The sequence below is a fragment of the Microcaecilia unicolor genome, chromosome 11 (assembly GCF_901765095.1).
Source record: "Microcaecilia unicolor chromosome 11, aMicUni1.1, whole genome shotgun sequence".
NCBI classification, from domain to species: Eukaryota; Metazoa; Chordata; class Amphibia; order Gymnophiona; family Siphonopidae; genus Microcaecilia; species Microcaecilia unicolor.
This window is the reverse complement of record NC_044041.1, coordinates 116,073,924-116,094,752: the sequence shown is the minus strand read 5'-3', so window position 1 is coordinate 116,094,752 and position 20,829 is coordinate 116,073,924. Positions and strand designations below refer to the sequence as shown.

The following is a 20,829-nucleotide window of genomic DNA, read 5'->3' as shown; positions in this document are numbered from 1 at the left end:
ATTCAGTCATCCTATATATATATATATATATATGGAATTCGCTCAGAGGAGGGAAAGGTGAGTAGTGGAGTGCCTCAGGGATTGGTGCTGGGGCCAATTCTGTTCAATATATTTGTGAGTGACATTGCCGAAGGGTTAGAAGGTAAAGTTTGCCTTTTTGCGGATGATACTAAGATCTGTAACAGAGTGGACACCCGGGAGGGAGTGGAAAACATGAAAAAGGATCTCAGGAAGCTAGCAGAATGGTCTAAGGTTTGGCAATTAAAATTCAATGCAAAGTGATGCACTTAGGGAGTAGAAATCCACGGGAGACCTATGTGTTAGGCAGTGAGAGTCTGATAGGTACTGACGGGGAGAGGGATCTTGGGGTGATAGTATCTGAGGATCTGAAGGCGACAAAACAGTGTGACGAGGCAGTGGCCGTAGCCAGAAGGTTGCTAGGCTGTATAGAGAGAGGTGTGACCAGCAGAAGAAAGGGGGGTTTGCTGACCTGAACATGTATACCCTGGAGGAAAAGAGAAACAGGGGTGATATGATACAGACGTTCAAATATTTGAAAGGTATTAATCTGCAAACAAACCTTTTCCGGAGATGGGAAGGCGGTAGAACTAGAGGACATGAAATGAGATTGAAGGGGGGGGCAGACTCAAGAAAAATGTCAGGAAGTATTTTTTCACGGAGAGAGTGGTGGATGCTTGGAATGCCCTCCCGCGGGAGGTGGTGGAGATGAAAACGGTAACGAAATTCAAACGTGTGGGATAAACATAAAGGAATCCTGTGCAGAAGGAAGGGATCCTCAGGAGCTTAGCGAAGATTGGATGGCAGAGGCGGGGTTAGTGCTGGGCAGACTTATACGGTCTGTGCCCTGAAAAAGACAGATTCAAATCAAGGGGCTAGTGGTTGGGAGGCGGGGCTATTGTTGGGCAGACTTATACGGTCTGTGCCCTGAAAAAGACAGATACAAATCAAGGTAAGGTATACAGAAAAAGTAGCACATATGAGTTACCTTGTTGGGCAAACTGGATGGACCGTGCAGGTCTTTTTCTGCCGTCATCTACTATGTTACTATGTGTGTGTGTATATACGTGTGTATATATATATATATATATATATATATATATATATATATATATATATATATATATATCTCGAAAAAAACAAAAAATACTCACATATTAGCATATGGAAATTGTGGAAAATAGTTGTACTTGGAGACAAATGTTAACTGTATTATTTTCACAGAATGTTTAATAATAAAATATGATTTAAACATAAAGTATCTCGTGTACCAACCTGCTGAAAATGCTGGAGGCTATCCAAGGTTAACATGGCCTCTGGATGTCTAGGAATGATGGTGTTGATTAGCCATGTGTGTTTATTTATTTATTGCATTTGTATCCCACATTTTCCCACCTCTTTGCAGGCTCAATGTGGCTTACAATACATCGTGAATAGTGGAAGCATATAAGAAGATATACAATTAGTATTATAAAAGGATCTTGGGTAACATGATAATGATAAAACGTAATAGTAGTTTAACACGCGAACATGATAATGATGAGACAAACTAGTAGTTTAACAAGCTAGTATTGTAAGGCATTTCTGGATAGTTTTTTTTTTTTTTGTTACATTTGTACCCCGCGCTTTCCCACTCATGGCAGGCTCAATGTGTCTTACATGGGGCAATGGAGGGTTAAGTGACTTGCCCAGAGTCACAAGGAGCTGCCTGTGCCAGGAATTGAACTCAGTTCCTCAGTTCCCCAGGACCAAAGTCCACCACCCTAACCACTAGGCCACTCCTCCATATTTGTTGGTCTTTGGGGTATGCCTGGTTGAAGAGATGGGTCTTCAGTAGTTTGCGGAAGTTAGTTCATAGAGCGTTTTTAGGTTGCGCAGCATCGCGTTCCAGAATTTTGTGCTCAGGTAGGAAAAGGTTGACGCATGCATTGACTTGTATTTTAGACCTTCGCAGTTGGGGAGGTGAAGATTGAGGAATGTTCGGGATGATTTTTTGGCATTTCTGGGTGGTAGGTCTATCAGGTCTGACATGTAGGCTGGGGCGTCTCCGTGGATGATTTTGTGAACTAGGGTGCATGTTTTGAACGTGATGCATTCTTTAAGTGGGAGCCAATGTAGCTTTTCTCGTAGAGGTCTAGCACTTTCATATTTTGATTTACCAAATATGAGTCTGGCTGTAGTATTCTGAGCTGTCTGACGTTTTTTTGATTATTTGCTCTTTGCAGCCTGCGTGGAGTGCATTGCAGTAATCTAGATGACTGAGTACCATTGATTGTACCAAGTTGTGGAAGACAATTCTTGGGAAGAAAGGTCTTACTTTTAGTTTCCACATTGAGTGGAACATCTTCTTGGTGGTGTTTTTCGCGTGACTCTCAAGTGTTAGGTGTCAATCAATGGTAACTCCAAGGATTTTTAGGGTGTCTGAAATTGGAAGATTCAATTTTGGTGTGTTAATGGTGGTGAATTTGTTCCTGTTATGTTGCGAGGTTAGTATTAGGCATTGGGTTTTTTCTGCATTGTTTCAGTTGAAATGCGTTCGCCCATGTGTGCATGATATGTAGGCTTTGGTTGATGTCATTGGAAATTTCCTTTAAATCTTGTTTAAATGGGATGGAAAGCTGTCAGGGATGCTACCATATAATGCCCAGGGTTGACCTCTAGGTGAATGCTGGCTGCTTATTTGTATGTAGTCTAATTCACATATGCACACCCCAGCCCTTCATGTGAGACAAATGTCAGGAGAAGCCTTCAGTAAAGGAACTTTGTCCCTAGCAGATTACTTTGTGACCATAGAAAATGCTTGAGATGACTCCCTGCAAAACAAACAAAAAAGCAAAACTACAGAGATGATCACCAAGAGCAAGTGAAACTGTTACTGGCAGAATCCTGGTTTCCTCTGGCCTTTTCACCCTCAGCTGCTCTTATATTGACTCTCTGTCTGTATTGCACAAGAGTGCATTTTCTGAGTCCTACAGGTATGGGTTCTCATTTCTCCCCCTCCATCATCCCCTTGATGGTGTGTATGAAAACTAAGTAAAATATGACACTCAGATTCACTCACCAAGTAATGTGGAAAACTACTACTACTTAACATTTCTAGAGCGCTACTAGGGTTACGCAGCGCTGTACAAATTAACAATTAAGGACAGTCCCTGCTCGGAAGAGCTTACAATCTAAAGGAACACAAAAGATACAGTGAATCGTTATAATGGCACGCCCACTTTCTTAAAGGAGGAAAAGACCTCATCCAACTGTGGCAAACAGTATATAGAACTGGCAGGGGTGTAGCTACGTGGAGTGGCGTAGCCTGTAGGGGTAGAAGGCAATTTTTGGGTGGGCCAACTGGTTGGATGGGTGGGCACTAGACAGTGGTGTGCTGGTAAATGTTTAACAACAGGCTCTCTCCCCAGTCCACCTGTGTGCCCCCCCCCCCCCCCCCGTCCACCTCTGCGCCCCACTGTCCATCTCTGCCCCTCCCCTCAAAATTGCAGAGCTGGCTATAGCCGGGGAGAGAGCCTGGGGGGGCAATGCATTACTCTCTCCAGGAAAAAAAAATTAAATGATCTCAGGTTCGAATCTAATTCATGTTTAATGTGGGATAAAATGCCGTAAATAAGTAAATAAATATAAACTTTTAACATTCCAAACACTATAATGAAAATAAAATTATTTTTTATACCTTTGTTGTCTGGTGACTTTGTTTTTCTGATCATGCTGGCCCAGTATCTGATTCTGCTGTTATCTGTCCGCTTAACTCCGTTTCCAGGGCTTCCTTTCCATTTATTTCTTTACTTTCCTCCTTTCTTTTTCATTTCTTGCCCTACATCCGTAAGTAAAAGCTGGGTCCTCCGCAGACTTGACTGTCCAGTGGATCCAGCTTCTGCCTATTTTCTCCATCCATGAGCAGTTTTTCTCCTCTCTTCCTTTTCCCTCATCTCATCTCCTTCCTCTCTCTTCCCTCCCCTCTCTTCTCTCCCCTCCATCCATGTCCAGCATTTCTTCTCTCCCTTCCCTCTCCTCCATCCATGTCCAGCATTTCTTCTCTCCCTTCCCTCTCCTCCATCCATGTCCAGCATTTTTCCCCTTCCCTCCATCCATGTCCAGCATTTCTCCTCTCTCCCCTCCATTCATGTTCATCTCACTTCCTCTCTCGTCCCTCCCCTCCATCCATGCCCAGCATTTCTTCTCTCTCCCTTCCCCTCCATCCATGTGTATGTCCTTCCTTTGTCTTCCCTCCCCTCCATCCATGTCCAGAATTTCTTCTCTCTCCCCTCCATCCATGAGCATCTCCTTCCTGTCATACTCTTCCCTCCCCTCCATCCATGTCCAACAGTCTCCTCTCTCCCTGCCCTCTCCTCCATCCACTCATGTCCAGCAACTCTCCTCTCCCCTGCATCCACCTATGTCCAGCAACTCTCCTCTCCCTTCCATCCACCTATGTCAGCAACTCTCCTCTCCCCTGCCCTCCATCCACCCATGTCCAGCAACTCTCCTCTCCCCTGCCCTCCATCCACCCATGTCCAGCAACTCTCCTCTCCCCTGCCTTCCATCCACCCATGTCCAGCAACTCTCCTCTCCCCTGCCCTCCATCCACCCATGTCCAGCAACTCTCCTCTCCCCTGCCCTCCATCCTTCCATCCATCCATACTCAGCAATTCTCTTCTCTCCCCTGCCCCCCTCCATCCATCCATACCCAGCAATTCTCTTCTCTCCCCTGCCCCCCTCTATCGATCTATACCCAGCAATTCTCTTCCTGGCCTGCCCCCCTCTATCCATCCATACCTAGCAATTCTCTTCTCTTCCCTTCCCCCCTCCGTCAATCCATACCCAGCAATTCTCCTCTCTCCCCTGCACTCCCCTCCCGCTCCCATCCATGTCCAGCAATTCTCCTTCGCCCCCATCCTCTCCTCCCATTCATATCCACCTGCCCGCCCTCTTCTCCCCACAACATCAGATCAGCAATGCGGCCGCGCTGGAGAAGAGGACCGGCTGGCGGGGGAGGGTTGGCGGCGGGGGGAAGAGGGGGGTCGAAAGAGTTGGCGCTGGGGGGGGGGGGGGTCAAAGGTGGTGGTGGTGACGGGGGTTGGGGGGTCGGCGCCGCTGGGGGGGGGGCTAAAATGTGCCCCCTCACCTCGGGCTCTGTTCCCCCCTCCCGCCGAAGTCTGGCTACGCCCCTGAAAACCGGATCACTGATTCAGCTGATTCACATGCACACAGTTAAAAAATTAATCGTTATGATGATTAATTTTTTTACCTGTGTGCATGTGAATCAGCTGAATCAGTGGTCCGGTTCTACATACTGTTGTTTGCCACAGTTGGATGAAGTTTTTTTTTCCTCCTTTAAGAAAGTGAGCGTGCCATTATAACGATTCACTGTATCTTTTGTGTATGAGAAGTAAGCCATCCCACCTTGTTGCTTCTGTAGCAGTGACATCTAGCCACCTGACTTGGATTGATTCAGGGTTTCCATGGAAATTACTTAAATATTTAAACATTTGCAGTATGGCTCCCAAGAGTAGTGGTCTGGCAGTATGTATTGTGTAATGGGAGAGAACTGCTCGTTTTCTCTTTGAAGGCAGTAAAGGGCTACCTTTTCTCATTGATGACATAAAGTGAAGCTCCGCTTACTCTGGAATGAATCCCAGAGATTAAATGGAGCAGTGTACCAGAGAAATGCGAGAGGTTCAGTCCTTGATTTCAATTCCACTATTAACAACAAACTCTCACTGTGTTCTAGTGTGGAGAGAACACAGAAATGGGATAGCAGACTTTGGATCCCATCTCACTACTGCTGTCATCTTTATAAGAAAACTAGTAAAAAAGGCCCGTTTCTGACACAAATGCCCCCCCTGCAGCCACCCATGTCCAGCGACCCTCCTCTGGACATGGATCAGCTGTGAGGCATGTTCCCCCCCCCCCCCCCCCCCCCGGGTTCTGAAGTTGACATCATAATGGCTACGGTGATGTCAGCCTGATCTACGGAGCCTAGCAGACCAACTCGGAATGAGCCACGGTCCCAGGCAGCAAGTCAGAACGTTGGAGGTGAGAATCAAACATATAAACGGCAAGTGACCGACTCACCTGCAAATGCGTAGTAGAGTCACTCAGAACGCTAAGAGTGTAGAAGTCCAAGCCCCGCCTCCACCAGCAGTACAGCCCAATAGGGAGGAAGGCTTGGACATGGGCTTGGAAATCGGAGGAGGAGGGAGCAGGGAGGGAAGGAGGGGGCGGAACTGAGGGAAACACGCCAGGGGGAGGGCAGGGGAGAGAGCAGGGTTGGTGGACCCGGGGGGGGGGGGGGGAGCATAGGAAAACAAAAAACTAGCCTGTTGTTACGGGCTTAACAGCTAGTTATTATATAGGATACAACCTGGGTTAAAGCAGTGGTTCATTGAGCCCAGTATCCTGTCTGACAGTGGCTAGTCTGGGTCACTTGGAAGTACATTCCTAAGAACTGCCCAGTATTAAAGTGGAAAGACACCCATGTCTATCTACCTGATAATTATTTATGGACTTTAGCTGCAGAATCTTGTACCAGCTTTTAAGCCTTGACCTCATTCTCTGACAGCTAATTCCATGGCTTAATTGTGCACTGACTGGAAAAACCCCATTGTTTTAAATTTGCTATTGGGTTTCCCAGAACGTCCTCTAGACCTAGTATTATTTTGAAGGGGTAAGTTAAATTCTCCGAGGACAAGCAGGCTGCTTGTTCTCACTGATGGGTGATGTCCACGGCAGCCCCTCCAATCGGAACACTTTCTAGCAAAGTCCTTTGCTAGTCCTCGCGCGCCGATGCGCACCGCGCATGCGCAGCCGTCTTCCCGCCCGAACCGGCTCGTGCCGGCCAGTCTTCTTTTGTCCGCGCTCGGTACGGTCGTGTTTCGCCGTTCGCGCCCTGAAAGTTGACCTCGCGCGTCGTTTTTCGACTTCGCTTTAAAAAAAAAAAGTGTCAGAAGGAGACCTTTTCGGTCTGTTCCCTTCCTGTACTTCTAGTTTTGCCCCGGTAAGTTTTCTTTCGTCGTCGGGGTAGGCCCTATTTAGGCCTCGGTTCGAAGTTTTTCTTCCCCCTCTTTTGTGGTGCCATTTTCGCCATTTCGAGTTTTGATCTCACCGGCGCGATTTTTCCGCCCATGACATCGAAGTCTTCCAGCGGCTTCAAGAAGTGCACCCAGTGCGCCCGGGTAATCTCGCTCACTGACAGGCACGCGTCGTGTCTTCAGTGTCTGGGGGCTGGGCACCGCCCGCAGGCCTGTAGTCTGTGTTCTCTTTTGCAAAAGCGGACTCAGGTAGCGAGATTAGCCCAGTGGAACGTTTTGTTCTCGGGCTCTTCGTCGGCATCGGCACCGGGAGTATCGACTGCTTCGACGTCGTCGGCGCCCGGACCTTCATCCTCGCCCCCGATTGCATCGAGTGCATCGGCCATCTGCATCGGGGCGACATCGGAGGGCTGCGTCGGCCGTCTGCTGATGTCGTCGGACGGTGGTGCTTCGTCTGGAGTGCAGGTGAGGGCTGTCCATTCCCCTGCTGGTGGCGGTGAGCCTTTGGGTGGGTCTCCCCTTACCCTGAGGGCTCCTGCGGTACAGCCCCCCAAGACCGACCTCCCTCGGCCTCGGCCCCGAGGAAGAGACGGCTGGATTCTACGTCCTCCTCGTCGGTGCCGGGAAGCTCCGGTGACATGCTTCGTCCCAAAAAGTCGAAGAAGCATCGTCACCGGTCCCCTTCCCGTGTCGGCACTGAGAGCTCTAGGTCGCCGAGGGAGTCGGCACCCAGTAGGCATCGGCACCGAGAGGACCGCTCGCCCTCTGTTCAAGAGGTGTCGGTGCGCTCCCCTTTGGACAGCCCGGAACAGCCTCCACGCCCGGAACAGGTTCTGACATCGACTCCTGCATCGGCTTCCATGTCTTTTTCCACAGCCGCTCTGCACGAGAGCCTCCGGGCCGTTCTCCCAGAGATCCTGGGAGAGCTGTTGCGCCCTACCCCTCCGGTACCGGGGGTGCTTGCGCCACCGGTACCGTCGAGCGAGGCGCCGGCTGGCCCATTGCCCGGGGTGAGGTCTCCGACATCGGTGCCGCTTGCGGTACCGACTGCGGTAGCCTCCCAGGAAGGCTCCCCGACTACGTCGGCGGAGGGAGCTTCGCTGGTGCGGGCGAGGGAGTCTACCTCTCGACGCTCTCACCGTGGCCGTGGTTCCACGGAGTCGAGCCGGGCACGGCTTCAGATACAGGTCCGTGAACTTGTGTCTGACACCGATGGTGAGGCCTAATGGGAAGAGGAAGAGGACATCAGATATTTCTCTGACGAGGAGTCTGAGGGTCTTCCTTCTGATCCCACTCCCTCTCCTGAAAGGCAGCTTTCTCCTCCTGAGAGCCTGTCTTTCGTTTCCTTTGTCCGGGAGATGTCTACGGCCATCCCCTTCCCGGTGGTTGTGGAGGACGAGCCCAGGGCTGAAATGTTTGAGCTCCTGGACTATCCTTCTCCACCTAAGGAAGCGTCCACAGTACCCATGCATCATGTCCTCAAAAAGACATTGCTGGCGAACTGGACCAAGCCTCTAACTAATCCCCACATTCCCAAGAAGATCGAGTCCCAGTACCGGATCCATGGGGACCCAGAGCTGATGCGCACTCAGTTGCCTCCCGACTCTGGAGTTGTGGATTTGGCCCTAAAGAAGGCCAAGAGTTCTAGGGAGCATGCTTCGGCGCCCCCGGGCAAAGACTCTAGAACCTTGGACTCCTTTGGGAGGAAGGCCTACCATTCTTCTATGCTCGTGGCCAAAATTCAGTCCTACCAGCTCTACACGAGCATACACATGCGGAACAATGTGCGGCAGTTGGCGGGCTTGGTGGACAAGCTCTCCCCTGAGCAAGCCAAGCCATTTCAGGAGGTGGTCAGGCAGCTGAAGGCGTGCAGAAAATTCCTGGCCAGAGGGGTGTATGACACCTTTGATGTTGCGTCCAGGGCCGCTGCTCAAGGTGTGGTGATGCGCAGACTCTCATGGCTGCGTGCCTCCGACCTGGAGAATAGAATCCAGCAGCGGATTGCGGACTCGCCTTGCCATGCGGATAATATTTTTGGAGAGAAAGTCGAGCAGGTGGTAGAGCAGCTCCACCAGCGGGACACCGCTTTCGACAAGTTCTCACACCGGCAGCCTTCAGCCTCTACCTCTACAGGTAGAAGATTTTTTGGGGGAAGGAAGACTGTTCCCTACTCTTCTGGCAAGCGTAGGTACAATCCTCCTTCTCGACAGCCTGCGGCCCAGGCTAAGCCCCAGCGCGCTCGCTCTCGTCAGCAGCGTGTGACACAGCAAGGCCCCTCGGCTCCCCAGCAAAAGCAAAGGACGAGCTTTTGACTGGCTCCAGCAGAGCGTAGCCGACATCCAAGTGTCAGTGCCGGGCGACCTGCCAGTCGGAGGGAGGTTGAAAGCTTTTCACCAAAGGTGGCCTCTCATAACCTCCAATCAGTGGGTTCTCCAAATAGTCCGGCAAGGATACACCCTCAATTTGGCCTCAAAACCTCCAAATTGTCCACCGGGAGCTCAGTCTTACAGCTTCCAACACAAGCAGGTACTTGCAGAGGAACTCTCCGCCCTTCTCAGCGCCAATGCGGTCGAGCCCGTGCCATCCGGGCAAGAAGGGCTGGGATTCTATTCCAGGTACTTCCTTGTGGAAAAGAAAACAGGGGGGATGCGTCCCATCCTAGACCTAAGGGCCCTGAACAAATATCTGGTCAATGAAAAGTTCAGGATGCTTTCCCTGGGCACCCTTCTCCCCATGATTCAGGAAAACGATTGGCTATGCTCTCTGGACTTGAAGACGCCTAAACGCACATCCCGATCAGGGGCGTATCTGCTATGGGGCCACAGCGGCCTGGCCCCCGCAGATTTGCCCCTGGACCCCCTTACCAATGACACTCTCAACCCCCCTCCTCCTGCCGTCACTCCGCTGTTGCACCTCACCTCCCTTTGCTGGCGGGGGACCCCAACCCCCGCCAGCCAAAGTCTCCATCCTTTCTTCCTTCCTTCCTTTGTTTGAGATTGGTGGTTTCTGATGTCCTGCACGCACGCATGTACAACGTGCAGCGTGCAGGACGTCAGAAACCACCAAACCCAAACGAAGGAAGGACGGAGACTTCAGCTGGCGGGGGTTGGGGTCCCCCGCCAGCAAAGGGAAGTGAGGCATGACGGCAGAGTGACGGAAGGAAGGACGGAGACTTCGGCTGGCGGGCCAGCCCCCACCAGCAAAGGGAGGTGAGGCGCGACGGCGGGAGGAGGGGGGGTTCAAAGTAGTTGGAGCTGTCTTCCGCGAGAGGGGGGGTTTAAAGTAGTCGGGCGGGGGGGAGTGGTGTCGTCTTCGTCTTCGTCTTCATCGGGGGGGGGGGCTAAAATGTGCCCCCTCTCCTCGGCTCTGGCCCCCCCTACCGTTGAAGTTCAGATACGCCCCTGATCCCGATTCTGCCAGCTCACAGACAGTATCTGCGATTTCAGCTGGGCACACATCACTTCCAGTACTGTGTGGCTACCCTTTGGGCTCGCCTCTGCGACCAGAGTGTTCACGAAGTGCTTGGCTGTAGTAGCAGTGGCACTTCGCAGACTGGGGGTACACATGTTCCCATATCTCGACGATTGGCTGGTGAAGAACACATCCGAGGCAGGAGCCCTGCAGTCCATGCAGATGACTATTCGCCTCCTGGAACTACTGGGGTTTGTGATAAATTATCCAAAGTCCCATCTTCTCCCAGTGCAGAAACTCAAATTCATAGGAGCTCTGCTGGATTCTCGGACGGCTCGCGCCTATCTCCCAGAGACGAGAGCCAACAACTTGTTGTCCCTCGTCTCGCGGGTGCGAGCGTCCCAGCAGATCACAGCTCGGCAGATGTTGAGATTGCTGGGCCACATGGCCTCCACAGTTCATGTGACTCCCATGGCCCACCTTCACATGAGATCTGCTCAATGGACCCTAGCTTCTCAGTGGTTTCAAGCTGCTGGGGATCTAGAAGACGTGATCCACCTGTCCACGAGTTTTCTCAAATCCCTGTATTGGTGAACGATTTGGTCCAATTTGACTCTGGGACGTCCTTTCCAAATTCCTCAGCCACAAAAAGTGCTGACCACGGATGCGTCTCTCCTGGGGTGGGGAGCTCATGTCGATGGGCTTCACACCCAAGGAAGCTGGTCCCTCCAGGAACGCGATCTGCAGATCAATCTTCTGGAGTTACGAGCGATCTGGAACGCTCTGAAGGCTTTCAGAGATCGGCTGTCCCACCAAATTATCCAAATTCAGACAGACAACCAGGTTGCTATGTATTATGTCAACAAGCAGGGGGGCACCGGATCACGCCCCCTGTGTCAGGAAGCCGTCAGCATGTGGCTCTGGGCTCGCCGTCACGGCATGGTGCTCCAAGCCACATATCTGGCAGGCGTAAACAACAGTCTGGCCGACAGGTTGAGCAGGATTATGCAACCTCACAAGTGGTCGCTCAATTCCCATGTAGTGCGACAGATCTTCCAGGTGTGGGGCACCCCCTTGGTAGATCTCTTCGCATCTCGAGCCAACCACAAGGTCCCTCAGTTCTGTTCCAGACTTCAGGCCCACGGCCGACTGGCATCGGATGCCTTCCTCCTGGATTAGGGGGAAGGCCTGCTGTATGCTTATCCTCCCATACCTCTGGTGGGGAAGACTTTGTTGAAACTCAAGCAAGACCGAGGCACCATGATTCTGATTGCTCCTTTTTGGCCGCGTCAGATCTGGTTCCCTCTTCTTCTGGAGTTGTCCTCCGAAGAACCGTGGAGATTGGAGTGTTTTCCGACCCTCATCACACAGGACGAAGGGGCGCTTCTGCATCCCAACCTCCGGTCCCTGGCTCTCACGGCCTGGATGTTGAGAGCGTAGAATTTGCCTCTTTGGGTCTGTCAGAGGGTGTCTCCCGCATCTTGCTTGCTTCCAGGAAAGATTCCACTAAGAGGAGTTACTTCTTTCTGTGGAGGAGGTTTGCTGTCTGGTGTGACAGCAAGGCCCTAGATCCTCGCTCTTGTCCTACACAGACCCTGCTTGAATACCTTCTGCACTTGTCTGAGTCTGGTCTCAAGACCAACTCTGTAAGGGTTCACCTTAGTGCAATCAGTGCATACCATTACCGTGTGGAAGGTAAGCCGATCTCAGGACAGCCTTTAGTTGTTCGCTTCATGAGAGGTTTGCTTTTGTCAAAGCCCCCTGTCAAGCCTCCTACAGTGTCATGGGATCTCAATGTCGTTCTCACCCAGCTGATGAAACCTCCATTTGAGCCACTGAATTCCTGCCATCTGAAGTACTTGACCTGGAAGGTCATTTTCTTGGTGGCAGTTACTTCAGCTCGTAGAGTCAGTGAGCTTCAGGCCCTGGTAGCCCAGGCCCCTTACACCAAATTTCATCATAACAGCGTAGTCCTCCGCACTCACCCTAAGTTCTTGCCAAAGGTTGTGTCGGAGTTCCATCTGAACCAGTCAATTGTCTTGCCAACATTCTTTCCCCGTCCTCATTCCTGCCCTGCTGAACGTCAGCTGCACACATTGGACTGCAAGAGAGCATTGGCCTTCTATCTGGAGCGGACACAGCCCAACAGACAGTCCGCCCAATTGTTTGTTTCTTTTGATCCCAACAGGAGGGGAGTGGCTGTGGGAAAACGCACCATATCCAATTGGCTAGCAGATTGCATTTCCTTCACTTACGCCCAGGCTGGGCTGGCTCTTGAGGGTCATGTCACGGCTCATAATGTTAGAGCCATGGCAGCGTCGGTAGCCCACTTGAAGTCAGCCACTATTGAAGAGATTTGCAAAGCTGCGACGTGGTCATCTGTCCACACATTCACATCTCATTACTGCCTGCAGCAGGATACCCGACGCGACAGTCGGTTCGGGCAGTCAGTGCTTCAGAATCTGTTCGGGGTTTAGAATCCAACTCCACCCCCCTAGGCCCATGTTTATTCTGTTCCAGGCTGCACTCTCAGTTAGTTGGTAAATTTTTTAGGTCAATCTCAGTTATGTCCTCGCCGTTGCGAGGCCCAATTGACCATGGTTGTTGTTTTGAGTGAGCCTGGGGGCTAGGGATACCCCATCAGTGAGAACAAGCAGCCTGCTTGTCCTCGGAGAAAGCGAATGCTACATACCTGTAGAAGGTATTCTCCGAGGACAGCAGGCTGATTGTTCTCACAAACCCGCCCGCCTCCCCTTTGGAGTTGTGTCTTCCCTTCTCTTTGTCTTGCTACATATGAGACTGGCCGGCATGAGCCGGTTCGGGCGGGAAGATGGCCGCGCATGCGCGGTGTGCATCGGCGCACGAGGACTAGCAAAGGACTTTGCTAGAAAGTGTTCCGATTGGAGGGGCTGCCGTGGACATCACCCATCAGTGAGAACAATCAGCCTGCTGTCCTCGGAGAATACCTTCTACAGGTATGTAGCATTCGCTTTCCCTATGCACCTGTTCTGTCCCATGCATGGTTTTATAAGGCCTTTATCGTATTCCCTCTGTTATTTCCTCTGCAATCTATTTAGCCTTTCTTCAGAGGAGAGCACCCATCCCCTTTCATTTTGGTGGCCTTTCCTCTGACTTTTAAAATTTTGCTGTGTCCTTTTTGAGGTGGGGTGACCAGAACTGCACACAGTTCTCAAGGTGCATTTGCTTCTTTAGATCATGAGGTGGACATTTTGATAGTCTCCCTCTTATCTGTTTTTTTTCTGAATAATTTCTACCATTCAGTTTGCTTTTTGGACTACTGGCACACTCTGAGCTGAGGATTTCAATGTGGTGTTCACAGTGACTCCAAGAGCCTTATGTGGAACCCTGCAATGTGTACTTATAGTGAGGTTTATTTTCCCTAAGTACATCCCTTAGCACTTCTCCACATTAATACTCATCTGTATGACCTTGAGCTGAGAGTGAAAAACTGTGATAACAACTGACCCTATACCCAATCCCACTTTTCAAACAGTGTGGTCTTTAGTAAGCTATGTATGTATTGGAGGGCCTTTGTTTTAGAATAACATTTCTGAAGAGCAGGCATGAGGTGCATATAATGCACAGGCAGAGCTGTGCATTATGTGACTGCATTTTGTGCATTCCAGGAGTCATCTCAGTATTTTTGTTTATGAAATAAGTAGGCAGAAGGTGGATCTTTATTTAGGAAAGATAATATACCTGAATGTGTGAACTGTGATGATAGCACTCTTCACTCTTACCTAAATTGGGCTTGATGCAGAAAATGAAGGGTTTTATAGTACAAGAATCTGGCCTTGAAGCCACCGCCTCCAACATCAGGGAAACAGTTTTTAAATGAATCAGAAATTGGCTCTTTTTGGAATGATTTCCGTTAACACTTTGATTTCTTTGTTAATGATTAGGTGCTTTCTTCTGTCAGATTGATCAAACCTCCTGCATAATTTTAATGCTAAAGAACTATTAGGAAGGGAAAGAATGAAAATTGCAGATAGGATTTTGGCCTCTCTAATAATAGCTGGAAGGTGTTTTCTCTCTTGTTCAGGATTTAATATGGGGTGGTGCTTTGGTGGGTTCATTCCAGTAGATCAGACAAGCAGGTAAAATATATATTGCATAGCTTTTCCCACCAGAAAAAGACCCCGTTTAAATTATGGGCTAAACCTTTCCAAACGTTTTCACTTTAGGGAGCTGGGAGTTAGCTCTCTGTGTCTTTCCATTGCCAAAGCTGCTGCTTTTAAACATTCAGCTGTTACAAGAGAGTATGTGAGGGTCCTTGGGGGGGGGGGGGCAACAAGAATAGCACACAAACCAGCTCTTCTAGTGAATAATTAAGTGTAAAGATAGCAATACCACAATCGACATTTTAGCTCCTGGTTAGTTTCAACGTTCCTGTAGCAAGCCAGATGGTAAAGAGGCTGTCTGATGGGAAGGGGTAAGGTGCAGAGATTCTTATTGTCCTGGATGGGTGTTAAATGTAGGAATTATGAGGAAAGGCTTTACCTAATGACTAGCTTTGAGAGGCAGCTGAGTAGTAGTCAGGAGCTGTGCCTGATGGCTCTCTGATAAGAGCCAGCAGGAGAGGTTGTTCACAATAGGTATGGTGAGGGGGGAGGCGCTGTATCTGAGGGTTTGCTGTTGAGAGGTAGACGGAAAGGAGTGAAGACGTTAGGTTGTGCTTTATGGTTTTCTATTGAAAGCCAGATGGTGGAAGAGACAGTGCTTGATGGCTTCTTGCAGGATAAGAGTAGATGAGTGTAGAAGAATTGATGTGAATTGGTTTCCTGTTGCTTATGGAGTTTCTTTCTTTTTTCTGTTTTATGATGTATTAACTACCTTGACCTATTGTAGATTTGATGGTGAATGAAGGTTTAATAAACAATAAAGGGAAAGGAAAGGGGATGGGATTTTATATTCCACCTTTCTGTGATTACAATCAAAGCGGTTTACATATTATATACAGATACTTATTTTGTACCTGGGGCAGTGGAGAGTTAGGTGACTTGCCCAGAGTCACAGGAGCTGCAATAGGAATCAGACCCAGTTCCCCAGGTTCCTATGCTGCTACATTGCACTAACCATTAGGCTACTCCTCCACTGGTGGTGGGAGGAGGAGGAGAAGCTGTGTCTGGTGGCTTATTAATGGAAGCTGGATGTGAAGGAGTGAAGCAGTGTCTGGTGGCTTCTTGATGAGAGCCAAATAATGGACATAGGGAGGAGAGGCTATGCTTGATGGCGCTCTTAATGAAAGGGAATAAGGGAGGCCTCTGGTGGAATTGGAGGACCCACAACACCAACCCCCTGTGTCCTTCACTGTAGTGTGTTCTCTGTAATGCAGGAAGAGAGAGAGCAGATTTGAAACAGGAAATGAGGAGCAGGGCACACCCAGGACTGTGGTTGAGGCACTGACTGCTCAGCCCCACCTTACCGTCTCAGGACCTTGCCTCCAGTACAGTTTATCATTTGCTTTACTGCTCATATTGGGCCTTCTGCTCACAGATCGTTCCAGCAAATGATGGCTTTCTGAGTTTGTAAAGTGCTTGGGGAAGTGGTTTATATGAAACAGATCAAGGGTGCTTTGGGCCCAGGTAGTACCCCAGCCATGGGAACACTCACTTTTATGCTTAACCCTTAATTTAACTTTATATGGGCTGCTCTCATAGGCTTGGGCACTGGACAAATACCCCCATCTGCCTCCTGCTATCCCTTTAATCAGTCACTGTCCCCTTCTTTGTCTTGCTTTGTAAAATATGCACTCATATGGGGCTCAGGACTGGCATCATGCATCTCATTCAGCAAAACACTTGGGAGCAGAAACTGTATAAAAGGTGCAATGCATGTATACAGGGAGGATGGTTATTTTTTTTAAATGTTTGAGTAGCTTACTATACCGCCTAACAAGGGGACGCACAGGGCAGTTTACATATTAAAAATAGAAGGAAAGGAATGCCATCAATCACAGGACTCAGAGGGAAGAAAGAAAACTTCAGGAATAACTTCAGACTTCCAGGGGCAGAATGACTGTCAAGTATGCGTGTGACAGACACTAGAGCATAAATGGAATAAAGAGGCACAGATCAAGTGGACCACGGGGTCTTTATGGATTTTTTTTTCTGTCTGTTTGTAAAGTCTTTTATAGGTGAGAGATGCCAGCCATGCCCGGCTCAGCATCCTCAGGGCTTCATGTCTGTCATTTATCAGAACATAAGTGTTAGAGGTTTGTTAGTGAATTCTCTGCTCGTTTGATCATGGCCTACAGAGCACAGTTTGACATGACTGTCTGTGCAGCTCTTTACATGCATCCACTTCTAGATCAAGCTGATGAGGGTTTTTTTTTTTCCAGCTGTTCCGTGAAGTACGAATAATGAAGGTTTTAAATCATCCTAACATAGGTGAGTAAATCACCCACCATAAGGGAATTATAGCAGAAACGCGTACGAAAGGGCTTCAGCTATTCCTGCCTGTCACTACATCCCCATCTGCTGTGTATGAAGCGCTCCTTTCTCCAGCAGCTGAGATAGCTTACCTTTACTGCTGCTGAATACATTTACACATCTGTTATCTAGGTTTATAGTAGCAGAGTTTGAATCAGGACAGACGATGAGAATGTTCGTTTGTCCTCCCTCTATGAACTGACAAGTCATTTTCTTACGTTCTGGTTTAGTTCTAATCCCTGGACTTGTCACTGACTCTTTATATAACTTCTAAGCAAGTCTATCTCCCTTTTACTGTTACTGAAAGTGTGCAGCCTTTAAACTGAACTTTAAGCATTAAGCAGTGTTCAGAGTCCCACCTATGATTTTAATGGTTTTGCTTTTTTTTTTTTTTTTTAATGTCCAATCTGTTTTGCAGTTAAATTATTTGAAGTTATAGAGACAGAAAAAACGTTGTACTTAGTCATGGAATACGCCAGTGGAGGTAAGTCCTGACCGCTCACTAACTTTGTTCTGTGGAAGGAGAGCTGATCAGGGATCTGAGTACTGGAAGTTGCTTCTTTTCCTGATCTAACACTTTCATCTGACAAGCCTGGAGCAGACTTCCTCAGTCCTACTTTTAGTAAACCCAAGGATGTTCCATCAAATGGGACCAATACTAGCTTGCCCAGCTAAGAGCAGCTGCATCTAAGTGCAACAACCCCTATGCATGAAGTTAGAGGGCAGATCTTTCTCCCTGAATACAGGTCTCTGGGTTTACAGAAAGTTGCTTCAAAGATCTTGCTTTAGTTTATGGTTTCAGTTCCATAACAGACTTTACCTATACTCCCTGCGGAACCTTTTGTGCTTCTGTCATCCTTGTCTACCTCGCTTTCTGCTCACTTGTACTTTATTTGTTAGGTGAAGTTTTTGACTACCTGGTAGCACATGGAAGAATGAAAGAGAAGGAAGCCCGAGCAAAGTTTCGACAGGTTAGTTTGGTTTTTAGCTAACATTCAAAGGGTTGGAGGTTTATATGATCACCCATCTCTGTGTCTAACCCCAGCACACTTTTCTGTCAAGCCCTGTTGACACCAGATTTTCAAGACATTTCAAAAGAGCCAAAAAGAATCGGACATTGGAATCTCAGGTCCACTAATTCCACAATTATGTTCACATAATTGTTGTGCCGTTATAACTTTAGTCTTTCCAATCCAACATATGTTGCAAAGAAATTATACATAAGTGATCCAAAATGTCTGAGAAAAAAAATATCTTTGAAAATTTAATGAAATGGTGCCAACTTTGGCATGGGGAAAACCAGGGAAAAACATTGAGTTTGAAAATGGGTCAGATTAGATTGGAGATTCAAAAAAATAAATAAATAACCTCCCCCCCCCTTTTTTTTTTTTTTTAAATAAAATTAAAACAAAGGTCCAGTGCATTTGTATGGAAGAAAATGTTCAGTTTCTGCAGCATAGAAAATGTCATACATGGCAAGATAACAGTTCAGGAATTGTTCCTTTTAAGCTGCATTGCTCCTCTCAGTAAATAATCCTACTTACTTTTTGCTGTACAGTGGTAATAAATATTCAGATACAACATGTCTCTACCTCAAGAAGCTTACAGTATGAGTACCTGAGGCAATGAGAGAGAGTGATTTTTCCAAGGTCACAAGGGTTGTCAGAAGCAGGATTTTAGTCCTGGCTTCCCTGCTTCTCAGCCCACTGTTCTAGCCACTAGACTACTTACACTAAAACATGCACACACTCATCAAGAGGCATGCTGTTCACATAGCACCCATACACCCCATCCATGCTAGGCTGGTTATTAATTTATTTATTTGTTACATTTGTATCCCACATTTTCCCACCTAATTGCAGGCTCAATGTGGCTTGCATAGTACCGGAAGGCGTTTACCGATTCCAGTGTGAACAAATATGATGTGATGTAGTGGTAAGATAAGTTCATATGGCAGAGCCACAATAAGAATCGTAGAGTGGAAGAGTAGTGTTTAGTTTTCTTGTGTATCCGAGGTCAGGCATTTAATGATTCAGATGTGGGTTTTTTGTTGTTGTAAATTCTACTGTGAAACCAAGTGAATGAACAGTGTAGCTTTCTTTTTCCGAGTCCAAGCAGTATGTGGATATTCTTACAGGTGGATGATGTCATCTGACAGAGCCTGTCATGGTAAGCACTCCCCAGTGTTCCTTTTCAAAGCCTTTGGAAGCGGACCACCATGCATGCTTGCATCTTTCCACATGCTGTTGTAACACAGGACAAGTTCAGTCATGTATTTTCCACGAAGCAATGAGGACGTGTTTCTAGTCTCTTCCCAAAGCCTGGGTCTCGGTGACTTCTACTCCTTGATTTCTTTTAATTAGTTTTTTGGGGCGATTTCTTTTATTTTGCTTTTGCTTTTTTTCCTGTCATGTCCCAGAAAACTCTGTTTTCAAGAACTGCACTTGGTGCAACAGGATCATATTCCTCATGGACATCCATGACAGCCTGGAGCTGTCAAGAAGAGGTATTTAATGGTCAATAAAAGCAGCACGAACGGCTTTTTGGAGCTCAGAAGTCCTTTGACTTCAGTATCAGTCTCAATAGTTCTGGGAGCTATGTCAGACTCTGGGGATGCATAAACATTGAGATGGTCTCCATCTTCCTCAACCTCGAGTGTTGATAGTGGCTGCAGGGATCAGGCATCCTCTGATTCTCTTCCGAGGGCGAGGAAAGATTCATCATCCTCTTCAGCAATGCCATATATTGGACAAAGGCCAAGAAGCATCAATATTGAGAGCTTTGAGGCATCAAGATCATCAATACCTTCCGTGTCCCATGACGAGGGCCACTCGTCCTCCTGGGAACCGGATAGGGCATGATAGCCTCCATCAAACTGAGACCAAGTCTTTGATAGGGCCCCAATGACTTTGCAGGATGTGATCATTCCAGCTGAGCCTCAGACTTTGATGGCAGCCCTTGAGAAGTGACTCAGAGCTATGCTTTAGGAAGAGATGGGGTGCCTTCTGGCCCTGCAAGAGGCTATGGCATCAAGGGCAGCAATGCCAGGACCTCAGGCATTCCAGCCCATCCTGGAGGTCCATGCACTTCATGCAGGCAGCACATGGACGTCGAGGCCTTGGGGCCAGTCTGCACCAAGCCTGTGTCGGTCTCTAGCACCTCAAATGGGTAGCCTCCTTCGAAAACCAGGAATCCCCAGTGCCTTGGTGCCCCCAGCCTGGGCCTGAATGTAGTCTCAGATGTATGAAGCAGGCAGAGATTCCAGCATCTCCATGGGAGTACTTCTGCGAGTCTTGACTTCTGCTGGGTGTTTGATGAGGGGGGTCCCTTTGACTAATGTCAGACCTCCCTTCCCTCCATATAAATGAGTCATCTCCAGAAGACCTCTCCTTTTTTGACTTTATCAGGGAGACCGAGGATGAGCCTAGGACTCAGATGTTGGACGTCCTTCACTTTGACGTCTTGCAGCCCCCGTACAGCAAGTGAACAAGGTGGTCAACTCTATGTATAGGATTCAGAAGGCTCTGGGATTTAAGAAGCTTCAGCTTCCTCACATTCTTTTTTTCCCAACACAATCTTTATTGTAATTTTTCTTAATAATACAGCCAAAATGCATCATAAACATAAACACAGATTGTTCCCCAACTCCCTCCCTCCCTCCCTCCCCCAGAAACCCAGTAAAACCTGTCCTAATTGTCGTACTCACCATTCTAAGATAGTCAGATCTGCTGTCAAAACAGCCAGGTGCTCAAGACTCACTCCTTGATACCCTTGGGGAGGGAGGCCCGGACCTTGGAGTCTTTTGGGAAGAAGTTTTTTATCAGAATGTTATGCTTATCTCCCGCATAGTTTCTTACCAACTCTTAACGAGCATGCATTTGTGGAATGTTGTTCAGTCTGGTGGAGTTTGC

At 48.4% G+C, this 20,829-nt stretch overlaps 1 protein-coding gene across 1 annotated transcript in view; it reads left to right on the top strand.

The window, feature by feature from the left end:
* MARK2 (microtubule affinity regulating kinase 2) overlaps window positions 1-20,829 on the top strand; it is a 225,087-nt gene that overhangs the window by 134,395 nt on the left and 69,863 nt on the right. The window contains 3 exon segments of the mRNA XM_030219412.1: window positions 16,828-16,876; window positions 17,337-17,402; window positions 17,819-17,889. Of these exon segments, the coding sequence (XP_030075272.1) occupies window positions 16,828-16,876; window positions 17,337-17,402; window positions 17,819-17,889 (186 nt within the window).